Below are 20,959 nucleotides of genomic sequence, written 5' to 3' on the forward strand. Positions count from 1 at the left end.
TTCATTAATGTAGATAAATCTTTTTGTTGTTCTTGCACTGTCACCTCCAGATCCAGACTAATCTCTTCAAACTAGTGAAGTCTTCATTTCTTTTGGCCTAAAAATGCACCTTCTTTTACCCCAAAGGTCTAAAGGTTCCTACTCATATTTCCTACATTGTATTCCCGATTGAACACTTACATAAAACTATTATCTTTTCTTTTTTGCCTCATAGTATTTGAAGGGACATGGTAGCTCAGTGACTAAGACACTGAGCTTGTCAATTGAAAGATAAGCAGTTCATTGGTTCAAATCCCTAGTGCCGCCCAATGGGGTAAGCTCCTGTTACCAGCTTCTGCCAACCTAGCAGTTCAAAAGCATGTTAAAATGCAAGTAGAAAAATAGGGACCACCTTTGGTGGAAAGGTAATTTGGCGTTTAGTCATGCCGGCCACATGACCATGGAGACATCTTTGGACAGCGCTGGCTCTTCGGCTTTGTAACAGAGATGATCACCACCCCCTAAAGTTGGGAATAACTAGCACATCTGTGCAAGGGGAACCTTTACCTTTATCTAAGCCTTATATTTACTTTTCATTATTTCCCTTTCTAGTTTTGTAATTCCAGCTTTTCTCCAGTCACATGTGAGATTTCAATGTTACATTCCTCATTTCTCCATCATAGCACCTTGTTTTGAAGTAAAATTTCTAAAAGGTCTATGAGTTTCAGCTTTCTCTCCATTTTGGAACTTGATTTCTTTTGGGTCTGGTTTTTTTTTCTGTTTCCCGAGGATTATTTTTATTATTTTGGGCTACCTATTGGTGCTTCCAACTCTCCGTCGCAGCTCATAGGCGTGACTTTGAAAAGGCAGCTGTAATAATTGAACTCACTAAAGAAAGTCAATACAAATCTTTATTTTCCTAACATATCTCTTTCCTCCCTGTGTCTCTACCAGGCCCCATAATATCTTCAATCGCTTCAGAGTTGAGTTTGCCAACAACCACAACACAGAAGCTTGTCTTTCAAAGAGAGGCTTTGTTTCTTGTCTTTAGACTGCCCTGCCATTTCTGACAGGATTGTTGTTCGCTTTTGAGGCCTCCTACAGACGCTTCAGCAGAGAAGCTGCTCTCGAGGAAAGCGGCTTTTGAGTCTCCACAAGAGATTTCCTCGATGTTCGCAAGACCGCAGACGGCTCTCAGGCATTAAAAAGAGGAAAATCTCGAAACTGCCGCCTGCTGGAGACGACACGGCCTTTCTAGCCAGGCAATGTTAGAAGGACACTTTCCTTCTACTCCAATGCCCATCATCCGAGTCCCGCATGGAACATGATGGTGCCCTCCGTGTCCTCTGACATCACCCGCAAGACCTCCAGGGGGCTCCCTCGGTAGCCGTTGGAAGAGCTGTGCACCGCCTCCCCCTTCTACCCTTTTCGAAGGAAAACTGAGCATGCGCATTGTTCTTTCCCCGTCGCAAGTGTTCTACGGGCCCTTCTTTTTTTACCTCCTTTTTCCCAGAAAAGGCTGGGAGCGCATCTGGCTTTTCTACCGTGTCCAGTCCGGCTCCTCTTCTCTGTGAGTCTCGGGCTGAGTTTTCTCCAGAAGTCCCAAGAGTTTGCAGGGAAATCTTACACGGATGGAGATCCAGAGGTTGCTATTGGAGACGAGCATGGTGACCTGCAAAAGTTCATCAGGTTCGGAGCTATGGGAAAGGGAGATCCCGTGTTCCCATGTTCCCCTGCAGCCCCTGTGCATGCACGGGCCAGGCCGGGGAGAAAGCAAAGCTCCGGACCATCGCGCTGCTTCTTGCGGGGGTGGGAGGGGGGAATGAGGACCGCAGAAACGAGGGATGCATTTACCCTCCATTTCATTGGGAGAAACCCTGCGGGGCGGGGAGCTTTGGAAAGCAGAGATTTCTACTTTCCAAGCAGCCTTGACTCCTGGACAGTTTCCTGCATATTTCATGGCCCCGTTTTCAGAAGGGGATTCCCTCTCCTCCTCTTTCCTAGGCTGAGAGAAGCAACCTGCCGAAGTCGCTCCTGCTGGTTTTGCATGCAAGGCTGCAACTCCATGTACAAGAAATTGGACATAAGTGTGCAAGGACTGGAATTCGGTTTCCAGCCTTTCATCACCAATTGGTTCTTCCAGCACATCACACGGTCCTCCACATCATGTTAAACAGTTAAAGCATAGGTGGTTTATTCATTGAGATATTAGTTCTGTATGCCTAGGACGATGTTTTCTTAATTTTGCCCTCTGGAGTTTCCCCAGGAGTTTTGGGCAAGGAGGTTGATGAGGTTCTCATCTCAATCACTGTTTATGATTTGTGATTCCAATTGTGCAAAGATTGTTTTTTTACTTTGCAAGCAGCCATCGAAATTATTAGACTAAATAATCAGACACTAGAAGTCGAAAACTTTTCTAAATGTATTTATCCAATATTTTCAGTCCTTGTTCAAAGCTTATCTAGAAGGGCAATCCTGAATTTACTGCAGTAGTCAGTCTTCCTAATAAGATACCCCTCCTTGCAGATACTGATGGATTTCTTTCTTTCTTTTTTTGTAGGAGGAGGAAGTGGTTGCTCAGTATTCAGATTTGTCACCATATTGAACTCGCTGTGTTTTCCATTTCAGATATCTAAGGTGGAAATCTTTCCTGGTTCCTCGGGAGTCCAGAGTATCTTGTATGGGAAGGGGGCTGAATGAGTCTAGGAGATTTGGCTAGACCTCTTGTGAAATCCATCCGTCCATTTTGGAACTGGATTAGAGACCAGAGAGAAGATGGAGGGACCAGCAGATGCAGATATTGGAAAAGGTCCTCTAACTACTCAACCTTGGAGCTATGGGAAGAATGGGGCAAGTCCTGGGCAGAAGAGCCAAGAAGAGGAAGCCAACACTTCAGAGATCCAATACTGTCACTTCAAAAAAGTGCAGTTACAGGAGGGGAAGAGTCCCCGAGATGTTTGCACTCAGCTTCACCAACTTTGCTGTCAATGGCTGCAGCCAGAAAGACACACGAAGGCTCAGATGCTGGACTTGGTGCTCCTGGAGCAGTTCCTGGCTGTCCTTCCCCCAGAGATGGAGAAATGGGTGCGGGAGTGTGGAGCAGAGACCAGTTCCCAGGCAGTGGCCCTGGCTGAAGGCTTCTTGCTGACTCAGCAGGAGGAGAAATTGCAAGAAGAGTTGCAGGTGTGAGAATGTAATCATTTCAGCTCTAAAGAGGAGTTCTGTGAATTTGTCAATTCCTTTTTGGTAGAGTTTTCTGGGATTATTAACTCCTATGGACAGTTGTTCCATTATTCTTCTAGGGGATGTGTTTGAGGCAATTCTTCCATTCTCTTTTGAGTTTTGCAAAAGGACATTGGGGTCTGCTGGTTTAAAGGTGCAGTATGATAATTCCTGAGTGCTCTTTCTTTGCTTCTCATATTACATCATGTCCAGAAACCCTTTGAAGCTGTGACTGAATATCCCATGGGGAGGAAAGATTCATTCAGTTCTTTTCAAGAGCTGCTCTTCAGGGAGACATTACACAAAGATCAAAGTCACAATACCATGCCAAGTAAGAAAAGCTCTTTTTGTGTAATGTGACTTCAACATTTAGCTGATTCTTTTCCCCCTCTTGACTGGAATCTCTCTCTTTAAAACAAATCTGCTTCCACCATTTTTCTCTCTCTTACAGGGAGTAGAAAGCTGTCCTTGGAATTTTTAGAATCACCTCCTCTTTGTGGTGGGGTTGAAGGGTTGGCTGAACCTCAACTTCAGGTAAGGAGGAAAAAGATTGGAAAATCTCCATGAATCTTGGATGGATTTCATTTTGTTCTAGAATTTATTGTAATAAATTGCTGTTTCTAAGCAATATAAATCTGACGTCCAGTCATTCAAAACCGATATGCAGCCTAGCTTCTCTCTCCCATCTGAGAGGATCCTTTGTCCTGCTTTGCCATCAGATTTCATTGACCAGATTGTTGTCAGCATCTGGGCTCTTCCTTCTGTCTCCCAGGGTTATTCCCACACACCATTACAAAAAAAATACTCTTTTCTGCCTTTTCAAAATAATCTTTGGGACAGCCATGACCTGGTGATTGGGAATCTCCATAGACATAACCTGTTACAAGTGATCTTATTCTGAATTCAGCAGAACATGCCTATTTTGTTCACTAGATCTCTCTCGATTAGTGGAAGAAAACTGGCAAATTATTCTTGGGATTATCTGTTAAAAGGAAAACTTGTGTCCTTTTTCAGGGTGTTGTGTCTTTTGAGGACGTGGCTGTGTATTTCTCCAAGGAGGAGTGGTCTCAACTGGATGCTGACCAAAAAGCTCTCCATGGAGAAGTCATGCTGGAGAATTCCAGGAATCTGTTTTCTCTCGGTAAGAACCCCTGTCCCTGCTCAGAAACAGAGAGAAATTATGGGGCTGTGTGCTTAGATGTTATTACTGATTAAAACATCACTTATTTATTTATATCCTGCCTCTATTTTTTAATCATAATAAAGGCAGAAGGCAAACCCAGTATTCCTTCCTGATGCTGTTTTCCCTACAACAACAACCCTGTGACATGGGTTGAGCTGAGAGAGACTGGCCCAAAGTCACCCAGTCAGCCTTCATGCCTAAGAAAGAACTAGTACTCACAGTCAACCAGTTTCTAGCCTGGTGTGTTAACCGTTTCACCAAACTGAATTTGTAGAAGAAGGCAATATATTGAAGGAAATTTTGAAAACTGCATAGCATTCCTTTTCACATAAAGGAATTGGGGTTTATTTTTAATGTTTTTGCTCATAAAATGCAATATTTCATGCCATAGAAGATTTTAGCGAGTATTTGAGGGTCACATAGGGATGATGTAATCTCTTGAGCAAGGTTCTGCCTACCAGGGTTCGGTGTTCATACCTAAATGTTGTCGCTGGCTTCCCGATGGGCCTGAGCTGATACAATCAAGACTGGATGGGTCCTGAGTGGTATGTCTCTTCTCTCAAGTGTGCCCATTTGTGTACCAAGTTTGGCATCAGCCTAATTGAGGGTGGGGTGCTATTGCCATCCAGAAATTCTCCTTGGCTTTCAACAGTTCTGCCTTGCAGACAAGTGGGAATGAGACTTCCAATGAAGTTGGGGAGCTGGTAGGTATCTTGTTGACCCAGCATGATACTGTGTCCAATGGACTTCAGGAGTTCCTGGCACCATGGATAGTCCCAGGTCAAAGCTTAGATCAGGGTTGTGTCTTAGATTCATTGTGATGTGATCCAAAATATATAAATGATTCTTTGGCTGAATTTCAGAAGAAAAAGATTGATTGTTCCCTTTTCTAGCTACATTTCATTTCCTTTTTTCTTTTTGAAGGCTTTAATGGGAAAGAGAATAAAAATTGCAATGAAGAATGCCAAGCCATCCATCGGAAAAAGGAAAAAGGGAAATTTGCAGATCAAACGCAATCAAACAGTGATGAAACAAAGCAATCACAAAGTGAAATTAAAAAAGGCTTTCCTCGGGTCATTTGGCTTCCTAACCATACAAACATCGATGTGGGAGCAAGACCATATCAATACATGGATTCTGGAAAGAACTTTAATAAATCCGATCATTGTATTTCTCATAAAAAGACACATTCAGAAGAGAAACGATATACCTGCAGGGAGTGTGGAAAGACCTTCTGTAATAATGACTCTCTTAGAACTCACGAAAGGAATCACAAAGGAGAACAACTTCATAAATGCATGGAGTGTGGAAAGAAGTTTACTTGTAAGAGTAATCTTAATACCCACAAGAGGATCCACACAGGAGAGAAATCTTATAAATGCATGGAGTGTGGAATGAAGTTTACTTGTAAGAGTAATCTTAATACCCACAAGAGGATCCATACAGGTGAGAAGCCGTATCAATGCATGGAGTGTGGAAAGACCTTCTCTAATAATTACTCTCTTACAAGACATCAAAGGAGTCACAAAGGAGAGAAACTGTATCAGTGCATGGAGTGTGGAAAGAGCTTTAGTAGTAAATATACTCTGATTCACCATAAAAGCATCCATACAGAGGAAAAGCCATATCAATGCATGGAGTGCAGAAAAACTTTCTGTTATTATGTCTCTCTTATAAAACATCAAAGGAATCACAAAGGAGAAGGGCCATATAAATGCATGGAGTGTGGAAAGAGCTTTAGTTGTATTAGTCATCTTAATTCCCACAAGAGGATTCACACAGAAGAGAAGCCATATCAATGTGTGGAATGTGGAAAGGGCTTTAAGTGGAATTCTGCGCTTACCTCCCACAAGAATACCCAGCACGGAGACAAACCATATCAATGCATGGAGTGCAGAAAAACCTTCTGTTCTTATGACTCTCTTATAAGACATCAAAGGAATCACAAAGGAGAAAGACCTTATAAAAGCCTAGAGTGTGGAAAAACCTTAACTTGTAGCTCTAATCTTGATTCCCACAAGAAGACCCACACAGAAGAGAAACCATATCAATGTGTGGAATGTGGAAAGGGCTTTAAGTGGAAATCTGCTCTTACCTCCCACAAAAGGATCCACACAGGAGAGAAACCATATCAATGTAAGGAGTGTGGAAAGAGCTTTAATCAGAGCACTCATCTTAATTCACACAAGAGGATCCACACAGGAGATAAGCCATACAGATGTGTGGAATGTGGAAAGGCTTTTCATTGTAGCAGAAATCTGAATTCCCATAAAAGGATCCATGCAGGAGAGAAGCCATATAAATGTGTGCAGTGTGGAGAGGGCTTTAAAAGGAGTTGTGATCTCACTTCCCATGAAAGAATCCATACAGGGGGAAAAACCATATGAATGCATGGAGTGTGGAAAGAGCTTTGCAAGAAGTAAAGCTCTTTACTTGCTATAAAAGGATCATATCAATAAAGGAAGTATGGAAAGAGGTTCAATAGAAAATAGGTTTATGATTGCAGTTGAGCCCAAAATTCCTATTACTAAGCAAAACAGTTAAGTGAGTTGTGATCCATTTTTCTACTTTTCTTGCCACATTTGTTAAGTCAATCATTGTAGTAGTTAAGTTGGTAACACTATTTAGTTAAGGGAATTTGGCTTTTCCATTAATTTTGCTGGTCAGGTTACAAAAGGTGATCACGTGACCACAGAACACTAACCATAATAAATGTGAGTGATTTGTCAAATTTCTGCATGTAAATCATGTGACCATGTTTCAACAGTCAGAAGTGTGGAAAATGGTCGTAAGACACTTTTTTCAGTACCGTTCTAATTTCAAACTTTAGTAGACGAACTGTTCTAAGTTGAAGTTTATCTGTCTGGGAATTCAACATAATTCAACCAAAAGCCGTAGAACAAGATCACATATATATCAATGTATCATGTGAAAAGAATTTCAGAATGATGAATTCCTCTCACAAAAGAAATCAGAATGAGAAGTGAAATACTAGATTGTTAACATTAGAAGGTCATGATTTATTATTGGGATAGCACGCCTTTTTATGGTATAAGGAAAGTAAAACACATGGGTATTTGAGGAGACACTATATTCGCGATGCTTTATTAACATGAGAGAAAATTAGGAAACATTACATGAAAATACCAGTCTGGTTGTCAACTATAGAGGCATTTGCATATCCAATTGTTTATAAAATGTAACAAGCAATAAGATACAATGAAGTATTAAATGAAGAGGGTGAACTCATATCTAAGCAAGAACTACAGGAACAAAGAATAAAGATGAATTGGTATTCATATGTGAAATCTGTGTTCAAAGACACTTTTTGAAGCATTAGAACCAAGGTGTTGCAATGGTTACAATGCAGTATTGCAAGCTGTTTCTGCTGACTGCCAGGAGTTCGATTGTGACCAGCTCAAGGTTGATTGAACCTTCCACTCTTCTGAGACTGGTAAAATAAGAACCCAGATTGTTGGAGGTAATATGCAGATTCTGTAAACTGTTTATGGAGTGTTGTAAAGCACTATGAAGCAGTCTATACCTATTGCTATTTTGCCTCTCTATGACATGATAATAAGGAAATCTCTAAATTCAATTTAAATAAATTGGGTTTAATTGAAATTAATTGGATTTTAATTAGAATGGAATAAAATTAATTTTGGATATAAATAAAATTAAATTTCATTGGTATGGTTGTCCATGAGACATTTTTGATTCCTTTTTAATGAATTAAAAAGTAAACCCACAGGAAAACTTTTGGAAGGATTTGGGGGGGGGGGAGGAATACTTCAGGTTTTTAGAGACTCAGGCAGCTTTGAAGCTATTTATTCAAATACTGCTCAATTATGTTTCTGGATCAAACTGGTGAAAAGGCACCGATTTTGGTTTTGTAGCCTCTGGGCCATGTTTTTCCAATATAGAAGACTGAGAAAAATGGGCTCAAAAGAACCAGGCTTTGGGCAAGAGAGGAGTTTATTCTTTTTAAGTTGCTTCTTAGTTCTATTTCTCTGTTTTTTCAGGAGATCTGAACTATATTTTTTTACCATAGTCCCATAGACTACTTTTTTTGCCCTGCACGCAGTGGCAGAGAAATGGGCCTGTGTGCTTGTGTGCCCACTGCCTCCTGTGTGCATGCATGCATGCCAGGATGGCGTGGACTGGGGTAAAGCGACGCAGGCCGGCTCCTTACAGTTTCCAGGATGGCTGCACTGACGGGCCATCTGCTAAAATAAAGCCAGGTCATGGCGCACACTTCAAAGTAATTGTGGAGTCTGGCAACAACAAAGAATGCTTATCCACAGAAGATATGCATGTGTAAATCTTGTAACCATCCTGGCTAATTGGAAAGCTGATAAAAGTAACATGAGTTAGCCAACTTGCAGGTCTCAGCTAACAGGGATGGTCTGCAGCAAATCAAATGTGTATTAGATAACTCCTATGGCATTCATTAGCTAAGACTTGGGAATAGGGATAGCTAGAGACCAATAGAACAAATCGTAGAATTATTAAAAGGTTTATTAGATGATATGTCTTATTGCGCTTTGTCCCACATTCTCCTTTAGTGAAAATGTATAAAAATTGCTCAATCGTTTGTTCTTGGCTCTTGGCATTTTGACCAGGAGCCCTTTTCCTTTGAGAACTCCAATAAAAAGCAATCAGAAAACGTGCACCTCGTGTCTGGTATCTATCATTGGCTTCTTCGGCACCAGGCTCAGGCCTGAATTGGGGACAACAGCACGGGCCAGATTTGACCTCATCATGGGCCCGTGTTTGACACAGGTGGGATCTGACAGGTTAACTACTGGTTCGGTGATTTACAATTTGCTTCGCTGCACGCGCATGGAAATCTTCGTCAGCTTGCTGCCTTGACAGCTGAGCAGTGCTGCGTGCAGGGAAGCAGCATTTGAAAAAGCACTTTTTTCCTGCTTTTTCAACTGCAGCTGTACCTCGCAAACCAGGAAATAAAGGTAAGAGCCCGGGCAGGCGGGCGGGCCAAACCAGCAGCAGACAGAACTGGTTCTATGTCTGCTGCTGTTCAGAGCTACCGGTTCTACAGAGCCGGACAGAACCCCTGCTTTGACACTAGCCTAGGCTTACACTTCCCATTCTGTGACTGCCCACCCTCTTCCCTCACTTCCCAGGGTTATTCTCACATACCATTACAAAAATATCGTTTTTTTTTCCTTTTGAAAAGCAGAAAAACTTTCTGTTATTATGTCTCTCTTATAAAACATCATGGAGTGTGGAAAGAGCTTTGGTTGTATCAGTCATCTTTAACGATCAAAAAAATATAAGAGTGTGTAATGATGATATCTCTTCGGGAATTAAAAATGGAACTTAAAAATATGAGAGAATTACTACAGGAAAGAGGCGAATCACTTTGCTCTGTGTTAGAAAAAATGGAAATGACGATTGAAGAAGAAGAAGAAAGAGCTTCAGAGGAGGAGGAGTTGATTCAAGGAGAAGGCATTTTAAATAGACAATTAACACAAAGAACACTACAAAGAAGTGGGTAAAGAAGGGAGGTTAAAAAGTTGAGATTTAAGAAGGCAATCAAAAGGGGGAATACCTGTGAAGTTGGGAAAGACAGAAAGACCCAGCAGAAAAGGGGAAAGGAAGATATTAAGAAAGAGAGAGATATAAACTGGAATGAGAAAAGATATGGGGAAAAGAGGGGAAGGAGAAGCAGTAAGAAACAGGTGCATGAAATAAAGAAATACGGAAATAGTAAAATGTTGAAAAGAAATTGTTTTTTCAGAGATAATGGTTGATGAATTAAAAGGGGGATTCTGCAGGGTGACAAGGATTAATAAGAATATTTCTGCAATTAAAAATATTTAGAAAATAGGGTAATATAGATATTGATAACTTATTAAAAATCAAGGGGGGGAAATATGCTGTGGAATTCAAGTGAAAAGATGGAATGATTATTATTGTAACTTCTTTAAAATAATGGTTTATTGGGAATTAAGATGAGAGAATAAAGGTATATTTTAATCATTGAGGTGTCACATTCAAAACAGTAAAAGGGGGGAAACCTATACTTTTTTTTTAGTGTTAACATTTGTATTAATCTAGAATTTATAAAAAGAATGTGTAATGGAAAGGGAACATGACAGACTAAAGAACCAACTAAATTAATAAGTTAATATACACTATTAAAAGCAAGGAGAGACATTGGCAACCTATTATTATTATTGTTGTTATTGTTGTTATTATTGTTATTGTTAGGCAAACACATATTGTTTATCTTTATTTTTAAAATAAATTTTAAAGGATTATATTTGAAATAATTGAAATGAAACAAAAAGATGTTTTGATTGAGATTAATGAAAGAGGCTAGAATTAATGCGTTTGTTTATCTCTTTACTGAAAATTTGGAATGGAAAAGGTAATGATAGAATTAAGTATGCATATATCAATGTATAATTGCTGTCATATTTGTATGTAAAGGTGATGACCCGGAAAAGAGAAAATGTTGTCCACTAAAAAGAGATTTTTGTTTTTAATGTGAAAAACTGAATAAAGTTTGTTAAAAAATAAAAGTAAATATTGGTATGTTTGTCCATGAGACATTTTTAATTCCTTTTTAATGAATTAAAAAATAAACCCACAGGAAAACTTTTGGAAGGATTTGGAGGTGAGGGAGGAATACTTCAGGTTTTCAGAGACTCAGGCTACATTGAAGCAGGGGTGGGATTCAAATTTTTTAACAATCGGTTCAGTGGGCATGGCTGAGTTGGTGGGCATGGCCAACTCAACATCACTTGCATCGAGGCACGCATCTCCTCGCCTGGCCTCTCATGACTGTGGGGATGCTGCAACAGTCATAAGTGTGAATAATGGTCATGTCACTTTTTTCAGTGCCATTGTAACTTTAAATGGTCACTCCACACAAGCAAAGTACCAGCAAAGTAGGAGAAAAAACTCCAGAGAAGCTCCAGAGACAGGAAGTCTAGGCCTGCCAAGAATGTAATAAGGGTTAATGGAGGCAGTTTCTGTAAGCAACACCAAAATGTTTCCTTCCTGCCTTCCTTACAGGATAAGGCCACTAATTTCTTCTAACAACCGGTTCTCCCAACTGCTTACAATGTTAGCCATTCTAGCGAATAGGTGCGAACTGGTAGAATCCCACCCCTGCTTTGAAGCTATTTATTCAAATACTGCTCAATTATAGTTCTGGATCAAAGTGGTGAAAAGGCACCAATTTTGGTTTTGTAGCCACTGTGTCACGATTTTCCATTATAGAAGACTAAGAAAAATGGGCTCAAAAGAACCAGGCTTTGGGCAAGAGAGAGGAGTTAATTCTATTCTTTTTCAATCGCTTCTTAGTTCTATTTACCTGTTTTTTCAGATCTGAACTATTCTTTTTACCATAGTCCCATAGACTATTTTTTTTGCCCTCCACGCAGTGGCAGAGAAGTGGGCCTGTGTGTGGTTGTGTGCCCACTGCCTCCTGTGTGCATGCATGCATGCCAGAATGGTGTGGACTGGAGTACAGCGACGCAGGCCAGCTCTTTACAGTTTCCCTTTCTGAAGATGGGGATGAGTTTGCCAACAACCACAACACAGAAGCTTGTCTTTCAAAGAGAGGCTTTGTTTCTTGTCTTTTGACTGCCCTGCCATTTCTGACAGGATTGTTGCTCGTTTTTGAGGGCTCCTACAGACGCTTCAGCAGAGAAGCTGCTCTCGAGGAAAGCTGCTTTTGAGTCCCCACAGAAATTTCCTCAATGTTCGCAAGACCGCAGACGGTTCTCAGGCATTAAAAAGAGGAAAATCTCGAAACTGCCGCCTGCTGGAGACGGCACGGCCTTTCTAGCCAGGCAATGTTAGAGAAAGACACTTTCCAATGCCCATCCATCATCCAGAACATGATGATGCATGCCTTCCATGTCCTCTGGCATCGCTCGCAGGATCCTCCAGGGGGCTCCCTCGGTAGCTATTGGAAGAGCTGAGCAGCGCCTCCCCACTCTCCCCCTTTCGAAGGAAACTGAGCATGCGCATTGTTCTTTCCCCGTCACAAGTCGTCTTTTTTTCCTCCTTTTTCCCAGGAAAGGTTGGGAGCGCATGCTCAGAGTTTCCTACAGAAGTCCCAAGAGTTTGCAGGGAAATCTTACACGGATGGAGATCTAGACGTTGCTACTGGAGGCGAGCATGGCGACCTGCAAAACTTCATCAGGTTCGGAGTTATGGGAAAGGGAGATCCCGTGGTCCATGTTCCCCTGCCGCCCCTGTGCATGCACGGGCCAGGCAGGGGAGGAAGCAAAGCTCCGGGCCATCGCGCTTCTTCTTGGGGGGATGGCGGGGTGGCAATGAGGACAGCAGAGGCGAGGGATGCATTTACCGTCCATTTCATTGGGAGAAACCCTGCGGAGTGGAGGAGCTTTGGAAAGTAGCCGTAACTTTTTCTTCCAAGGGCTGGACCGTGCGTGGAGAGACGCAAAACTTCATCAAGTTCGGAGTCCTGGAAAGTGGGGAGCCCCTTGTCCCATGTTCCCCTGCCGCCCCTGTGTATGCACGGGGAAGGCAGGGAGGAAATCAAAAGTTACGGTCCCGCTGCGCTGCCTCCAGGAGGAAAATCGGGACCGCCAAAAAGGTCGGAGCCATTCAGGATTAGGCGAAAAGTTGAGAAACCTCTTTCCAGGAGTTGCCTGCATCAAAACATCATGTTAGGTCGTAACTGGTTTGTTGATTCGGTTATTATTCTCTTTGCATTGAATCGCGGTTTGTTGATTGCGATTTCTCAGCTACCCATAGCGGTTTGGGCCAGGAGGTTAATGGGTTCGGCTATCTAACATTATACTGGAATTTCAAATATTGATTGATTTATCTATAAAATCGATTTCAGTTACCACTCATCTCAATGACTGTTTGTGACCTGAGACATTTATGATCTGAATTGTACAGAGATTGTTTTTAATGTTGCCAGCAGCCATCAAAATTATTTGAATAAATAAGTAGGAATTCGAAAACAAAAACATGTTTTAAATTTATGCATCCAGTTTTTAGTCCTTGATCAAAGTTGATACAGAAAGTTACTACATATATTTTTCCACATGCAGATATATTAGTCCACCAACTAATAAAATTTTCTCCCTCTTCCTAGATATTGTTCAAGTCATAAGAATTTCTTATTTGGGTTTTTGTTGATGCTCAGTTGTTCTGGAAGTTTTTTTTGTTTTCCATTTCAGATATATAAGTTGGAAATCTTTCCTAGTTCCCTTGGAGTCGGAGGTATCTGGTGAGGAAAGCGGGCTAAATGGCCTTTAGGAGATTTAGCAAACGTCTTTTGATTAGTAAAACTTGGGAGATCCGTTCATCCATTTTGGAGTTGGATTAGAGAGAAGATGGAAGGACAATACCCACCAGATGCAGGAGTTGGAAAAGGTCCTCCAGCTACTCAGCCTTGGAGCTGTGGGGGAAATGGGGCAAGTTCTGGGCAGAAGAGCCAAGAAGAAGAACCCAAGAGTTCAGAGGTTCAATGCTATCACTTCAGCAAAGTACAGTTCCAGGAGGGGAAGAGTCCCCGAGATATTTGCACTCAGCTTCACCGCCTTTGCCGTCAATGGCTGCAGCCGGAAACACACACGAGGGCTCAGATGCTGGACTTGGTGCTCCTGGAGCAGTTCCTGGCTGTCCTTCCCCCAGAGATGGAGAAATGGGTGAGGGAGTGTGGAGTGGAGACCAGTTCCCAGGCGGTGGCCCTGGCTGAAGGCTTCCTCCTGACCCAGGAGTCTGAAAAGATGCAGGTGTGAGAATGTTATCATTTCAGCTCTAAAGAGAATCTCTCTGAACTTGTCAATTCTCTTTTGGTAGAGTTCTCTGGGAGTATTAACATTTAAGGCCAGTTGTTCCATTTTTCTTCCAGAGGATGTGTTTGAGGCAATTCTTCCATTTTCTTTCAAGTTTCACAAATGGACATTGAGGTCTGCTAGTTTAAAGCTGCAGTATGATAATTCCTTCCTATCTTTCTTTGTTTCTCATCTCACATCCTGTCCAGAAATCCTTGGAAGATATGACAGAGTATCCCAAGGGGAGGAAGGATTCGTTCAAATCTTCTCAAGAGCTGCTGTTCAGGGAGACCTTATGCAAAGATCAAAGTCAGAATGCCACTCCAGGTAAGAAAAGTTCTTTCTGTGTGATGTGAGATTTCAACATTTAGCCTATTCTTCTGCTCCTCTTGACTGGAATTTCTCTTAAGAAATCTGCTTCCACCATTTTTCTCTTTCTCACAGAGAGTAGAAAGCTGTCCCTGGAATTTTTTGAATCAGTTCCCCTTTGTGGTGAAGCTGAGAGATTGGCTGAACCGCTACTTCAGGTAAGAAGGAGAAACATTGGAAAAGGTCCATGAATCTTAGATGGGTTTCATTTTGCTGTAATGCTGTTTCTAAGAATACGAATCTGATATTAGATTCAAAATTCATATTCAGCTTAGCCTATCTCTCCCTTCTGATGGGATCCTTTGTGTGACACTTTCCCAGGTTATTCTCACGTACCATTACAAAAATATCCTCTTTTTTTTTCCTTTTGAAAAGCATCTTTGAGACAACCATGACCTGGTGATTGGGAATCTCTATAGACATATCCTGTTACAACCTCTTCTAACATTTTCAAGAAGGTGTGCAGTTGGGTCACATTTGCCCTCAGTGGATAAAGTAAGCCATTGGCAAAAATGTCAAGTGGGTATTGCCAGTATTTGACATTGCACATCCTAGGAAAGAATTGGAGCCACTGATAACTAATGAATTTAAGACCCAACTACCAAGTGACCAAGAAAACTATTTTAGTTGGCTACACTGAAAGGCATTCCCAATACTTCCAACATGATCCAATGTACTTCATTTGTGCTGTCAGTTAAAAGTGGTGAGATCTCATTCTGAATTCTTCACGAGATGCTCATTTTTTTTTAAACAAGTTTTATTAATTTTCAAAACACACAAATCATCATTATCCATTACATATTTGAACCTTTTTCCATTATAAATTTAACAAGTCAGATGAACTATAATTCTGTTTTAAACCATTTCCATATAAACATACAAAACCTCTTATCCATTTTCTCTTTATTTCTCTTTACTCTTATTCCATTTTATTATTATTATTTCATCTATTTCTTTCTGACTTAGTTACCATTATTCTCATTCTATATTTCTGCAAGGTTTCATTAATTCTCCCCCCAAAAAACATATATACACAACACACAAAACATAAAAAGATCTTTTTGGAAAGTAACTTGGACCCAGGTATCTCTTTCTTCATGGACTTCAATTGTATTCATGCTCATTTTACATATCATTACTTATTTTATTTACCATTCTAAGTCTTCTATATTAACTTTTCCCCATAATTCACTCTTTTTAATTCTATCTTAATTAATCATCTTAATTTGAGTCATTATATTTGTATCTTTTATCCATTCTTTATTGTACCTTTGTCTCATTCCTTATAAAAAAAAAGAAATTTCTCCTGAAATCACTAATCAGAGTATGATGCCTTTCTATCTCCCCACTAAATTAATCAAGTTAATCTTTAAAATAACACCCAATACCCAATCCGATTTTGCTTGGTACATTCTAACTGAATAATACATCCAGAATAATTAAATACATAGTTAAACAATAAATCTAAATATTAAAAACAAATACTATAATAAAAATTTTATAATAACATCAATACCATAATCTTATTAAACTCTTTAATTAAAGCTCAATATTCTAAATCTCCCTCATATTATTAAATTATAAAACCAATCATTATTAACATTTCAACATTTTAATCTCTTATCAACTCTTAAGCCATTTAAGTTTTCTATTTCTAATACAATACTACAATATCATCTTATGTACCTTGCAAAATCTCTTTGCAGAAATAATACTTATCCTTTATCCCTAAAAAAGATTCCTTTTTTCCCATTTAATTTCAAAACTTTGTAGCTTTTCTCCACCTTTTCCCTTTCTTTCTTCTCCCAACAAACCTTTCTACCCCCCCTTATCCTAGCCTCTGCCTTACTGGCTTCCCTTCTCTGTCGTATTCCTCTTCCCTTTTGTTTACCATCATTATATTGATTTTGCACCTTATTTTTCCCTTTCTTAAATATTTTTTAAATCTTAAGTCCTTTATTTCTCTTCCTTTCCCTCTTCCTTCCCTCTTGGTGAGTTCTGAGATTTATTAAAGATGGCTTCCTCTCCTTCTTCTTCTTCTGCTGTCTTCATCTGTTGCAATGTTTGTTGATAGTTAATGAGCGCCATTTCCAAAAAAAAGGCAGGCTTCTTTCAAACCAGCTTTACCATTTTTTTTTGCTTGCTCATAGTCCCTTCTCAGTTCCTCAATAGAAGGGGCCATTATAAATCTTTTCTTTTCTTTTCTCTTACAACAACCAAAAATATTCCAAAGGAAAAATAAAACAATCCCAAAGTTATCAATCAGTCCAAACCAAGACAGAGTTCCCACTCTCTCCTCCTAGGGTAGTATCAATCAGAAAAAAGAAAGTCCAAATCTATTTCTTAAAATCTTATTGCAATATATTTTAGTCTTTCAATCCTTAAGGCATTTCCTCCAACAAAGTCTTAGCATACAAATTTTTTTTTTTTTTAGTCCTCTCTTTTCCCACTCATCGCTTAGAGCCAGTTTTCACCTAAAAAAAATAGGTTTCTTAATATTCACTTTTTATTCCGTAGAAAAAGAGGGTAAGCTATCCTTTCAGCACCATCAAACTGCCGCTTTTTTTCCTCTTCTCGAAGGTATCATTCAGAAAATCATACTTTTCAGGAATTTTGTTAAATATGTCTTAGAGTCCTAGGAACCAAGAAAACTTTCTCCTTTCAAGCACTTTCTCCACTTCCTCCTGCGCATTCTTACCCGGCTGCCAGCTTCTTTGTGGCGGCCATTACGGACCGCCGCTGCACTCCTGGGAAAAGGGGTTCTGCCGGCCGGGAGGGGGTCTGCAACACCCCCAAACCCCTCTCCGGATCCCCTAACCTTCAGCTGCCCCTGCAGGGCAGCCTAGCTCCGTACCCGTCCGGATCGGAGCCCCAAAAGCGCTAGCGCGGCAGGGATCGCGCAGCTTCGCAAATCCCTGCCGCTCGCGGCCGACAAACCTGAAGTCTCCACGAGATGCTCATTTTGTTCACTGGATCTCTCTCCTTGAATTGATAGAAGAGAACTGTCAAATTATTTTTGGGATTATCTGTTAACAGGAAAACTTGTTTCCTTGTTCAGGGTGTTGTGTCTTTTGAGGACGTGGCCGTGTATTTCTCCAAGGAGGAGTGGTCTCAACTGGATGCTAACCAAAAAGCGCTCCATGAAGAAGTCATGCTGGAGAATTCCAGGAATCTGTTTTCTCTGGGTAAGAATCCCGATCTCTGCTCAGAAACATACAGAATTCATGGGGTGGAGGGATTAGATGTTATTAAACAATAGATTAAATGAAATAAGTGATTTTATAAAATCATTTACGTATATCCTGCCTTTTTTTGGTAAATAATAAAGGCAGTGGACAAAGTCAATATTGCTCCCTTCTGCTGTTATCCCTACAACAGAAACTCTGTGACATGGGTTGAGCTGAGGGAGACTGACCCAAAATCACACAGCCAGCATTAAACCCTAAGGCTGAACTAGTACTCACTGACCTTGTTTCTAGCCTGATCCTTTAACCTCTAGGCCACCAATGGGTCTGAGCTGCTATAACCAAGACTGTAGGATTCCTGAGTGGGATGCCCCTTCTCTGAGATGTGCCCACTTGTGTACCAAGTTTAACATCAGCCTAATTGAGGGTGGGGAGCTATTGCCATCCAGAAATTCCCCTTGGCTTTCAAAGATTCTGCTCTGCAGACAAGTGGGGATGAGACTTCCAATGTAGTTGGGCAGCTGGTAGGAATGTTGTTGACCCAGCATGACCCTGTGTCCAATGGACTTCAGGAGTTTGTGGCCCCATGGAATAGTCCCAGGCCAAAGATTAGGTTGTGTCTTAGATTCATTGTGATGTGATCCAATCAGGTTATATGAATAACAGTAGGGATACATTTGGAAATGGTTCCTTGCTAAAGTGTTAGTTTGGAATCATCATGTTTGCCAACAAATCAGCCAAAATATATTGATGATTTTTTGGCTAAATTTCAGAATAAAAGTTTTGATAGTTCTATCTTTTGCTACAATTTTATTTTTTCTTTTTTAAGGCTATAATGGACAGGAGAATAAGAATTGCATGGAGGAATTCCAAACGACCCATTCAAAAGAGGGGAAAAGGAAGCGATATCAATGCAAGGAGTGTGGAAAGTGCTTTAGCAGGAAAAACGTTCTGATTCAGCATAAAACTATCCATACACAGGATAAGTTATATCAGTACATGGAATGTGGGAAGACCTCTTATTATAACTCTTTTTTAATCCATCAAAGGAATCACAAAGGAGAAAGACCTTATAAATGCATGGAGTGTGGAAAGACCTTTACTTGCAGTAGTAGTCTCAATTCCCATAAGAGGATCCACACAGGAGAGAAACCATATCAATGCAAGGAATGTGGAAAGATCTTCTCTCATACTTACTCTCTTATAATTCATCATAGGAATCACACAGGAGAGAAGCCATATCAATGCATGGAGTGTGGAAAGGGTTTTAGCAGTAGTAGTCATCTTTCCTCCCATAAAAGAATCCACACAGGAGAGAATCCATATCGATGCATGGAGTGTGGAAAAAGCTTTAGTAGGAAATATACTCTCATTCACCATAAAACTATCCATACAGAAGAAAAGCCATATAAATGCATGGAATGTGGAAATACCTTCTGTTATTATGACTCTCTTGTAAGACATCAAAGGAATCACAAAGGAGAAAGACCTTATAAATGCATGAAGTGTGGAAAGACCTTTACTTGTAATGGTAGTCTTAATTCCCACAAGAGAATCCACACAGAAGAGAAGCCATATAAGTGTGTTGAATGTGGAAAGGGCTTTAGGTGGAATTCTGCTCTTACCACCCATAAAAGGATCCACACAGGAGAAAAACCATATCAATGCATGGAGTGTGGAAAGACCTTTGCTCGTAACAGTACTCTTAATTCTCACAAAAGGATCCACACAGGTGAGCGGCCATATAAATGTGTGCACTGTGGAGCAGGCTTTAGAAGGAGTTGTGATCTCACTTCCCATAAAAAGATCCATGCGGCAGAAAAAACAATATGAATGGTGTGTGGTAAGAGCTTTGCAATGAGTAACACTTACTTGCCATAGAAGGATCTACACACCGGAGAAACCATATCAATAAAGGAAGTATGAGAAGAGCTTCAATATAAATGCAGGTAGTCCTCAGTTCATAACTGCAATTGATCCCAAAATTTCTGTTTGCTAGGCAAGACAGTTGTTAAGTGACTTTTGCCCCATTTTACTAAAGTCTTTACTGAAACTTTAAAACATTAAAATACAAATAAATTTTAAAAATAAGTTTGTATGAAACTCAATCATCTTTGACAGTACAAATATATCAATTTGTTTTTCAAATACATTTGTATACATTCCTAATTTTATTTATTTATTTATATATATATATATATAGCGTTCAGCTTTGTTCGGGTATTTTCCCACGTCATTGTAGTTGTGCTTTTAAAGTTGTAGCAACGTTTCGGCAGAATCTCATCTGCCATCATCAGGCTTCTGTATAGTGTTCATCTGACAGAAGCCTGATGATGGCAGATGAGATTCTGCCAAACGTCTACAACTTTAAAAGCACAACTACAATATACATTTTCTTAAGTTTTCGGGGTACTTACATGTATATGCGTTCAGCTTTGTTGGGTATTTTCCCACGTCATTGTAGTTGTGCTTTTAAAGTTGTAACGTTTGGCAGAATCTCATCTGCCATCATCAGGCTTCTGTATAGTAGGTTCATCTGTGAGTCAGACTTTTACAGTGGTTTCACATTCTGGCAAAGCAATAGGCTGCCCCAAATTTAAAACTGAAACCACTGTAAAAGTCTGACTCACAGATGAACACTATACAGAAGCCTGATGATGGCAGATGAGATTCTGCCAAACGTGCTACAACTTTAAAAGCACAACTCCAATGGCGTGGGAAAATACCCTAACAAAGCTGAATGCCTATATATATATATGATATCAGTGGATAAACAATATATATATATATATATATATATATATATATATATATATATATATATATATATATATATATATATATATATATATATACACATATATATACATATATATATATATATATATATATATATATATATATATATATATATATATATATATATATATATATATATATATATATTTTATATTTATATTTATTTATTTATTTATTTCTGGTCTGCATTTCTGATTCCTATTGTTTATCCACTGATATCATTTTTCCCAAACTGTATAATATTGCAAGTCTTCCTTATTTTTTAACTCTAGTGTTAGTCTATCCATTTCTGCTCAATCAAATATCTTTTGGATTATTAGACTATTTGTCAGCATGGTGTCTTTTTTCCAACATTGTGTGAGTGCAATTCTCGCTGCTGTAATTATATGAAGGATTAGATATTTTATCTCTTTCGTATGCTTTCGTAT

General features: G+C 39.8%; 3 protein-coding genes across 6 annotated transcripts in view; all 3 read left to right on the plus strand.

Annotated features, from left to right (window-relative positions):
- Nucleotides 1-1,428: 1,428 nt before the first annotated feature.
- Nucleotides 1,429-20,959, plus strand: part of LOC148131727 (uncharacterized) — a 33,998-nt gene continuing 14,467 nt past the window's right edge. The window contains exon 1 of one of the 3 annotated variants that reach the window (XM_087953010.1): nucleotides 1,429-1,646. The gene's annotated coding sequence lies outside the window, so the exon portion shown is untranslated. Of the gene's footprint in view, nucleotides 1,669-12,479; nucleotides 12,567-20,959 lie in introns of those variants that run through there. The other 2 variants (XM_087953009.1, XM_087953008.1) reach the window with 2 other exon arrangements.
- On the plus strand, nucleotides 1,529-19,880 carry LOC113427631 (uncharacterized). Of its 2 annotated transcripts, XM_026690140.2 has the most exons (7): nucleotides 1,529-1,668; nucleotides 2,608-3,162; nucleotides 3,415-3,532; nucleotides 3,653-3,735; nucleotides 4,216-4,342; nucleotides 5,309-6,752; nucleotides 18,791-19,880. In XM_026690140.2, the coding sequence occupies exons 2-7, from the start codon at nucleotides 2,755-2,757 to the stop codon at nucleotides 19,563-19,565; spliced, it is 2,955 nt and encodes a 984-aa protein (XP_026545925.2). In that variant the 5' UTR covers nucleotides 1,529-1,668; nucleotides 2,608-2,754; the 3' UTR covers nucleotides 19,566-19,880. The 2 variants fall into 2 exon arrangements, with proteins under 2 accessions (XP_026545925.2, XP_087809218.1); XM_087953092.1 differs by lacking the exons at nucleotides 1,529-1,668; nucleotides 2,608-3,162; nucleotides 3,415-3,532; ... (1 more) ...; nucleotides 4,216-4,342; nucleotides 5,309-6,752 and adding exons at nucleotides 12,432-12,566; nucleotides 13,579-14,136; nucleotides 14,388-14,505; nucleotides 14,623-14,705; nucleotides 17,606-17,732 and having other exon boundaries at nucleotides 18,562-19,880.
- LOC148131728 (uncharacterized) overlaps nucleotides 12,565-20,959 on the plus strand; it is a 33,481-nt gene continuing 25,086 nt past the window's right edge. The window contains exon 1 of the mRNA XM_087952918.1: nucleotides 12,565-13,011. The gene's annotated coding sequence lies outside the window, so the exon portion shown is untranslated. The remainder of the gene's footprint in view (nucleotides 13,012-20,959) is intronic.

Source organism: Notechis scutatus, chromosome 2 (genome assembly GCF_049901735.1).
Source record: "Notechis scutatus isolate UNSWTSFEM ecotype Mainland chromosome 2, rNotScu1.2, whole genome shotgun sequence".
Lineage (NCBI taxonomy): Eukaryota > Metazoa > Chordata > Lepidosauria > Squamata > Elapidae > Notechis > Notechis scutatus.